Below are 8,678 nucleotides of genomic sequence, written 5' to 3' on the forward strand. Positions count from 1 at the left end.
AGAAAGACCATTGGTTAGCTAGCTCATTTAAAATATCATAAACTTTTTTGACCCTGCCTCTTAAAAGCATCGGAATCGAGAATCGTTAGGAACCGGAATCGAAACAAGGAATCGGAACCGGAATCGTTTAAATTCAAACGATACCCAGCCATAGTCTTAAACAACTATTACACTCTAAAAAATACTGGGTTGTTTTTAACCCAGGGCTGGGTCACTATTGTACAGAACACACTGCTGGGTTCAAATTACCCAACTGCTGGATTTTTTTAGAGGGTAGTGAACATTCCATTTTCACATAAAATTGGCTTCCTGAATGAGTGGATTGCTTTATTGGTGATGTTGGCCATCAGTTCCTTCAATAAAGCCATAAAGTCTTAGAAAAACAGACACATTCCACACGATTCCAAAAACCATATCAGTGTAATGTTTAAATGAATAAACATTTGAGGTAAATAATTGTAAGGACCGTCATTGTCATGTGTTTAGTCTTCATTGTGTATAGTGTTTTCACCTGTGTGTAATCATCACCCCATTACCCTGATTGTCTCCACCTGTAGTCCTGTGTATAAATACCCCTCTTGAGTTTCAGTCTTTGTCGGTTATTATCTATTGTGTATGCATGTTCCTGTTATGTTCCTAAGCTTTTATTAAAGTTATATCATTTTGTAAATCCGTCTTCCGTATCTTCATCCTAAACGTGACAATAATACTACAAATTGAATGTTGTAGGTACAGAAAAATCCACTAGACACATCAACACAGTCAGCACTAGGGATGGCTCCCGCGAAACTGACGTTTCGACACTGTGTCGAGATCCCGAAGCGTAAATGTTTCGAAACACTGCTCCGAAATGTGATTCGAAACACCCATGTCACGTGATGAAGTGATTCGAAACACCAAGCGGTGCATTTCACAAGTATTTCGAAAGGTGGCGTACCTGTCGAATCTGCTTCGAATCTTAAACTGACAGGGTAGGAAACAAATCTGACAATACCTCATAGATGCGTTTTTGGCAAGATCAAATACTATAAATTACTGAAAAGAAGTAATTTTTCCTCATAGGTATGTAACACTTAGGCTACTTACAAAAAATGCATGCCAGCAACAAGTGTCCCTTGTGAGAGAATTTTTTCTAAAGCTGGAGTAATTATATGTAAAAAAAGAAGTAGGCTGAGTCCTTCAACAGCAGAGCAATTTATATTTTTGAATAAAAATTTTGAAATGTAACAAATGTCTTTGTTGCTTCATTTGTTTTATTAATGTCTCATTATTTGATAATGCATTCATCTCATAGTTTCCATTACTATAATTAGGGATGCACCGATACCACTTTTTTGGAAAACGAGTACGAGTACGAGTACTTGCATTTCAGTACTCGCCGATACCGATACCGAGTACTTAATAAAAAAATGAATTAAATTTACAGGTATCAGCTTTAGTCATATAATTTAACAAAGAAACAAGGGACAAGTTTGGAATTAAGAACATTTATTTAAAATGAAAAGCATGTTGTATTCAACATATTACAAAATAAATAATTATATAAAAAAAATGTAAACAGTGACAGTGCAATTTTGGACACCGCAAGGGGCATTAATAAACATCTTTGCAATTTAGTGCACAATATTTGAACAAACTAACAACATCCACCAACATAGAACTATGGCAGTCAGTGCAACTGAGGTAGGTATTAACATCGAGTGTAAGACAACTTACTTAATGGAGCCTATTTAGAAAAAGTGAGTGGCAGGTTTTTTTTTAAGAAAAGTAGCTTTTCTGCATTATCAGCAGTCAGCCTGTTTCTTTTTTCATCTATAATGTGTGACACTGAGCTAAAAAGCCTTTCACTTTCCACACTGCTACATGGGGCTGAGAGGTATTTATGGGCCATTTTAGCCAAAGTGGGGAACCGGATTTTGTTGACACCCCAGTACTTTAGAGGACTGTCTTCACGAGGGCTTGGGGCCTCTCCGAGGTATATGTCGAGCTCAATGGAAGCACCTGCCGCCAGCGGCTGTGCTGCCTGGGGCTGCTCCTTAGCGATTTCTTCAAATAGAGTGTCCAGACTGCTGCTAGTGCTGGCCTGGGCCCTGAGGAACCGTTTAGCAGGAGGTTCTGCAGCTTCTGCCTGACTCCCCTCTGCCTCAGCTCTGGACATCATCTGCAGCTCCTGCTTCAGGTGCAGCTTGGCCTCCAGAGCATTGTGGGAGAAGAAGCGATCTTTATACCTGAACAAAATTCATGAATGTATTAATATGTGGAAAAATAGGACAGATTTTAGTTTCCCCTAAACCACTGTCATAAATGCCAGCCATTTCTGGCAGTAATAAGGGAAATATATTTCATATTATATATATTGCATATATTTGTATTTGTGTATTTTAGTTACAAAAATATAATATAATATTTCAGATGGAAATTAATCTTACATTTAGTACTGTAGTTTATCATTGAATAGCACACAGACTTTACCTTGGGTCAAGTATGGTGGAGATGAAGTACAGTGGGTTGGTCTCGATGTCACTGAAGCGCTTCTTGACAGCTGCCAGTAAGGTTGCTTTCATTGTCTTGACGCCGTGGTCCTCGTCTGTTTCTCTGTTTAGAAGTCTCACTAGCACAGTCACAGCTGGGATGACATCAGAGGCTAGTGCGTCGTAGCTGCTCACTTTTTTAGTTAGTTCCTCAAAGGGGGCGAGGATGGCAACAGTCTTCTCCATAAGAGCCCATTGGTTAGCGGTGAGAAAGTCAGGGAGTTCATGCTCGGACACATACACCCCCAGCACTCGCTTTTGCTCAATGAGGGACTGGAGCATGTAATACGTGCTGTTCCAGCGCGTCTGTACGTCCTGCTGCAGTCTCTTTGTTGGCTGGTTGAGCTGTCCCTGAATGTCCTCGAGGCGGGAGTAGGCTAAGGCGGAATGTTTAAAATGCCCAACTATTTTCCGCCCCACTGCTATAGCATCAGCTATGCTCCTCTGTGCTAATAAGCCCTCGTGAACAGCCAGTTGGAGCGTGTGCGCGACACACGGCAGACTTGGGAGCCCTGCGTCATTCATGGCTTTAATCATGTTTTTGGCGTTGTCACGAAGCACAACATGTACTGATGTTTTAGGTATACCCCATGTCTGGAGCATTTCCTCAAACACATGCGCTATAGCCTGGCTGGTGTGCGAGCCGCGGAATTGTTTCGCATGTAATATGGCTCGTTGCGGTGTGAAACTCTCGTCTATCCACTGGGAGGTTAGGCTAATTAGCGACACAGGGCTAACACTGCTTGTCCAAATATCCGTGGTGAAACTAAACGCAGACGAAGCTTGCAGTAGGCTGTGGATATGTTTTTTCACGGAGTCGTGTAGTTTAGGCAGCTCCGTGTCAGTCATGTAGCTGCGGCTTGGGACAGCATATCTGGGCTCCAGAACATGGAGGAGACGCAGGAATCCCACATTTTCTACCTCCGAGAGTGGCTGGTCACTCAATGCAATGTACTCGATAATTGCCTGTGTTATTTTAACAGCACGTGGATTGTCTCTGGACATTTTCTCACGTCTTGCAAGAGTTTGCTGCAGCGTGGGTTGTGTTGGTTTAGAAGCGTGGGTAAACTCTTTGTACTCGTTGTCGTGTTGGGATTTTAGGTGCTTGATTAAATTACTTGTGTTAAGTGCGCTACCTTTTGAGCCTCCTCTGGACAATTTCGCTGAGCATAATTTGCAGTCCGCCTTTGTTTTGTCGTCTTCATTCACTTTGAAATAGTTCCACACGGCTGACATTGTCTCGTCTCGCCTCACCTTCTCCTCGCTCTGAGCTGCAGGCGGGGCCCGGAGGCGGGCACTCGGCGCCTGTGATTAACCCCTTACACGCCGCACAAACAAAGACATTTCTCGACCGTGGTATCGGTCCCCGGTATCGGATGACTTTTAACGAGTACGAGTACTTTAAAAAATTTGGTATCGAGGCCGATACTAGATACTGGTATCGGTATCGACGCATCCCTAACTATAATAATATATTCACAATAAGGTACCTGAAGGTTTCAAAATCAAACTCTCATAGTTGTCATTCAGATGTGAAAACAGCGTTTTAAAACAACAAAATAAATGTATTTTAAAATGATATATAATGCTAAAATAAACATGTTTCAGCCTGGGTTCGAACCTTTAACAACCACATGTAAAGCGAGAGCACTATCCACTCTCCTACCAGATCATTCAATTACGCACCCAACAGGTGTGACACGATTGTTAGCGCTTGTCTGAACCATTAATGAGCCTGTAATACTTAAGTGACCACTAGGTGTCACTGTGGAGGCGGTTTCGGATTGATGTTTCGAAGCCTCGAAACAATACGGCACATTTGCTTCAACTGTTTCAGTGTTTCATGAAGCCTCGCTCTGCCCATCACTAGTCAGCACTCCTCATGATTGTCTCCAAAAGCTTTTGAAGAAACCCTGGTGAGACCTGCTATCTTATTTGTCAGGTTTCCATGGTGACCTGTGGTTCAACTCCACTATCACTTTGGGCCCTCACCTAGGGCTTGCATAGCATTTTTGAGGAAATACTACATAAAGGCTAATTTAGACACAATGTACAATTTCATTTTGTTTTCGTTTTTATGATAAAGACTGGCATTTGAGGAGATTGGTGCCGCTCCTAGTGTACCAGAACAGTGTCTGGCAAGGGGAAAAATGAAACTTATTCAATTCATAAAAAGCCATTTTCTTAAAGTAAATAGTTACTATTTAGCCCACATAAACCTATCGTACGGTTTAAGAAAACCTGAAATGAAGCTTGCTACTTTCATTGACTGTTTTTATGGGGGTTTTGACCTTTCTGGAGCTTGACCGCCACAAGTCACAGTATGCTTTGGTTGTATGGAACAAACTGTGTGGACATTAATAAGCTCCTTTGGTGTTCCAGGAAAAAAAAAGTTTGTAGGTACAAGGTAAGCAGATGATGTTTTTTTTCTATTCCCTTAAATAAAGACATTCAAGTCTGAAACAGACCACAGGTTTTATGGGATAAGATTTAATGGCCATAAAAGAAGGATCCCTGTAGGTATAAAATTATAGTTTTTACTGCTCATTGTGATCTAGTGAGCCGCTTAGCAATCTCATTAAAAAGAAGGACTTAGTTGTCACAAACTACGTCAGAAACGTGACTTTGTCAAAAGTAATATGGTACGCAAAGGCAACACTCACCAGCCCATCACAGTTGTTAATGGCAACAGAAGCTCCAGGCACATCCGTGATCTCTCCAATAAAAGCGCAGTCTGTTTTCAGCAATTCTTTTCTGAGTATTTTCTCAGGGTGGGTTCTGTTATCAGTCACGTTTTCAGCCTCAATCTCATCATGCCATTCCACTGTGGCTCCCGGAGCAACTAATCGATGATTGGAATATAGTCGGAGGTGGAATTCAATGCCAAAGACAGTGATGTTATAGAAAAGCGTCTCAGCTGGTGCAGGCTGATCCAAAGCGTCCCGCTTCACACGCTGCTTGTGATTGGCCGAGAGGAGATGTGAGAGGTAGTGTCCCTCTTCATCTGTGCTGATGGGAGTAACAAGGCCATACTCTTTCAAACGGATCTTTAAAAAGTCTGAAAAGATATAATAAGACAAATAAAGAAATAAGAATATGCGTTTAAATATTTCACTAATTTTACAAACGCGATTTCACAAGAAATTGTACATATTTTACGAGTTTGCTAATTTGTATTAATTCATACGACCAAATTCTTAAGTTTTGGTACTATTTGCCTTGACCCCTGTGATGTTGGGGTTAGGGGTTCGGTTCCATTGTTGTACAATTTTGCACGATTAACTTCGTATTAAGTGATACGAATTAGCCAAGTCGTAAAATATGTACGATTTCTTGTTAGATCAGGCTGAATCTTACTTACATATAAAGAATTAAAAACAACAAGAAATAGATAATCGTAGTAGATACACTAGGGTGGTTTCCCGGACAGAGATTAGCTTAAACCAGGACTAGGCCTTAGTTTAATTAGGAAATATAACTATTTTAAACAAACATGCCTTACTAAAAACATTACTTGTGTGCATATTTAGGCAAAACAAAGGGCACTGATGTATTTTAAGATATGTCAGCGCAAGTTGTTTTCAGTTTGGACAGCTCTTACATTTATTTTAGTCTAGGACTAGTCTAATCCCTGTCTGGGAAACCACCCCATTGTCTTTTAACACCAGATCGTAAGATCATGAACTCCTGGGAAAAATGGGTTTGATCGCGAAAAAATGCTTGTAGTAAATAAAAAATTTGCATTTGCGGTAAACTTAATGACCTAATGAAAATGTTTTCCTTGCGACACAACAGCCACTTACATAAGCTTTTATATTAAGCGCTTGGCATACTTCCTGACATATGATGGTTTTTATACGGTCAACATCACAAACAAAAATGTTCAAGCCAGAGACTCCTTTGCTATGATAGTTATGCTACAAATAAAATAAAGTGAATGTCTAATTTTTGTAAATAAAGGAAAAAATGAACTATACTGCTTCCCCCAGTACTGCCTGTTTTAGGGCATAATACACAAGTTAAAGGATTCATTTAGTTCCTTTAAACACAAGCTTTTATGAGGCTAATACTGAGACATGCTAACTTTTAATACAAAATTAACACCCTATTTTTTTCCACATACTGTCACTGCTTAAAAGGAATTAATAGTAAGCAGGATAAGCATCTACTAGCTTTATACACAAACTAGGTCATACAAGCTAAATTTTGCATTTAAAAAAAAAAATCTAACATTTTCCTTCCCCATACAATGAACCTTTTGACGTTCTCCAGCTGTTGGTTTATAAACGGATGCAGCTACAGCAAACAGTGTCAGGTCATCAAATACAAAAGGGTTCAATGACTTTAAGAAACAGAAATTATCACCCACGCTGTGAAGATTTAGAGGAGTACAATTTCTTGGTTGAAATTTTAACTTTTTAAGTGTTTCTTTACTGTAATTTGTCAGTCTTTCGCAAATGTAATTACCACTTTATTTGGGTTGATCTATTTTCAGGCTCATCCTATATCAAATATATTTGCAATTAAACATTAAGAGCGTATGATGCAAGAAATAACAGTAACACCCCAACATTTGACAGCAACAATGTCAAGATCAATTTTTAAGGAAGAATCAAAACTTTGATAGAAACTGACTGGAAAAAAGGACAACCACTATCAGACAGACACATATAAATGTATGACAACCAAAAAACTGTATACTTTACCTTCTTTATCTATTATTTCACCAGCCTGCAAGCGAAACAGAGCACAAAGATAAGGTCAAAACGCAGGAGACAGGCAGCCAACATACAGGCTATGTTTACAAAACAGCTAAGAAAGTAACTTATCGTCGCTAGAAAACGAGAAACTTAACGGATGTAGCAATATTCTAGAAAATATTATATTAGATATGATAAAACTTGACAAGAACTATGGATTTCACATGTGTTTAGCCATGCTGACTTTTTGGACAGTTTGGCGATGGGTTTGACAGCTGGGAACTCTCCCAGAAGTTTCTTCAGTCTCTAAAATTTGATTAATACTTTCACTGAGAGACCATCAAGTTTGCAGTACATAACTAATGCAGACAGAAGTGAAATTGGATAGGGAATTCTTAAATTTAAATCGCAGTTTTATATAAAATTGATCTGAACGCGAATCGACTTCAAAGCGGGAGTGCAACTGTCACACATCAAACTCCCGCGAACTTTCATTCACTCATACTCTCCATACAACTTTCCGCGTATAAACAGTAAATCGTTAACACTTACCAGATCGGCTGAAGTCAGACTTACTACAACTCCTACCATTAGTAAGCTAAGTGACAGGACAACCATCACGAGTCGGGTTTTTCAACTGAAAGACGAGAAACAGAAACTGCAATCCAATTTTGGATGTTTCAGTACGCGCCTGTCTTCTCTAAAAAGTATCGAGCACCACTTATCCTCAAACAAGAGAGCTTTAAAGAATGCTTAAAAGTAAACCAATAGTAATGAAGGGAGTTGGAAAACTTGGGTAAATGCCTGAGGTTTGTAAACTCATTTGAAAGAGCTGTGGTGGATGAGTTGAGCTGGCTGGACAGAGCCTTGTCTGAGTTCGAACCCTGGCACCTCGCGCTGACTATAAACTACAGACCAGCCCTTTGCTGACGTCACTTTCTACCATTTCCCAGGAAAGCGCATGGTGGAAAAAAGAAGAGAAGGAATATTCAAAGAAAAAAACATGCCAAAACTCGCCATAAAGTAAACTAGTTAGAAAATTTTATTGAGGATGGTTATTTGTTTATTTATTTTTGATTTGGAAAATAATTCCCACAGATGTAGTTAGTGTATCTATTATTCTGTAATTAATAACAGTTTTTAATAAAAAATCATATAAACCAAGCTTGATTTCATGTTTGTGAAGCTGAATCTATTTTAAGATGTATGTGTCAACTTACATTTTTAAACCAGAAGAAATCAACTCAATGTGGTTTTATTTTATTATTATTTGGTTCTCTTCTCCCTGATGAAAAACAGAAGGAAAGAAAAAAATCTTTAATCAACATGTTGTGTAATAGTATTCTACAAAAAAGATTAATTTCTCTAAATCAACCAAATTGGCTGAGGGACAAATACTATGATGCAACTAATTTCTGCAGCATTCAGTTGATTTTGCATGGAGGGA

At 39.2% G+C, this 8,678-nt stretch overlaps 2 protein-coding genes across 4 annotated transcripts in view; both read right to left on the bottom strand.

Moving 5' to 3' along the window:
* The window catches only part of adamts3 (ADAM metallopeptidase with thrombospondin type 1 motif, 3), a 169,963-nt gene extending 161,856 nt beyond the window's left edge, over positions 1–8,107 (bottom strand). For all 3 annotated transcript variants that reach the window (XM_065267191.2, XM_065267190.2, XM_065267189.2), the window contains exons 1-3: positions 7,784–8,107; positions 7,238–7,262; positions 5,195–5,589 (exon numbers count right to left, since the gene is read on the bottom strand). In XM_065267191.2, the coding sequence (XP_065123263.2) occupies positions 5,195–5,589; positions 7,238–7,262; positions 7,784–7,849 (486 nt within the window). In that variant the 5' untranslated portion in view covers positions 7,850–8,107. The remainder of the gene's footprint in view (positions 1–5,194; positions 5,590–7,237; positions 7,263–7,783) is intronic.
* LOC135731371 (zinc finger BED domain-containing protein 4-like) lies at positions 1,321–3,986 on the bottom strand. The gene is made up of 2 exons (XM_065249337.2): positions 2,473–3,986; positions 1,321–2,228 (listed from the first exon to the last, which is right to left on the bottom strand). Exons 1-2 carry the CDS (start codon positions 3,765–3,767, stop codon positions 1,727–1,729), a joined length of 1,797 nt encoding a protein of 598 aa, XP_065105409.2. The 5' UTR covers positions 3,768–3,986; the 3' UTR covers positions 1,321–1,726.
* Positions 8,108–8,678: the final 571 nt, after the last annotated feature.

Source organism: Paramisgurnus dabryanus, chromosome 5 (assembly GCF_030506205.2).
Source record: "Paramisgurnus dabryanus chromosome 5, PD_genome_1.1, whole genome shotgun sequence".
Taxonomy (NCBI): Eukaryota; Metazoa; Chordata; class Actinopteri; order Cypriniformes; family Cobitidae; genus Paramisgurnus; species Paramisgurnus dabryanus.

Bases quoted from the DNA above. Each gene is read 5' to 3' on its own strand.
- LOC135731371 (XM_065249337.2), bottom strand. From the start codon at position 3,767: ATGTCAGCCGTGTGGAACTATTTCAAAGTGAATGAAGACGACAAAACA. The intron at 2,229-2,472 runs GTAAAGTCTGTG...AATTTTGTTCAG, and splicing joins TCCACCATACTTGACCCAAG to GTATAAAGATCGCTTCTTCT.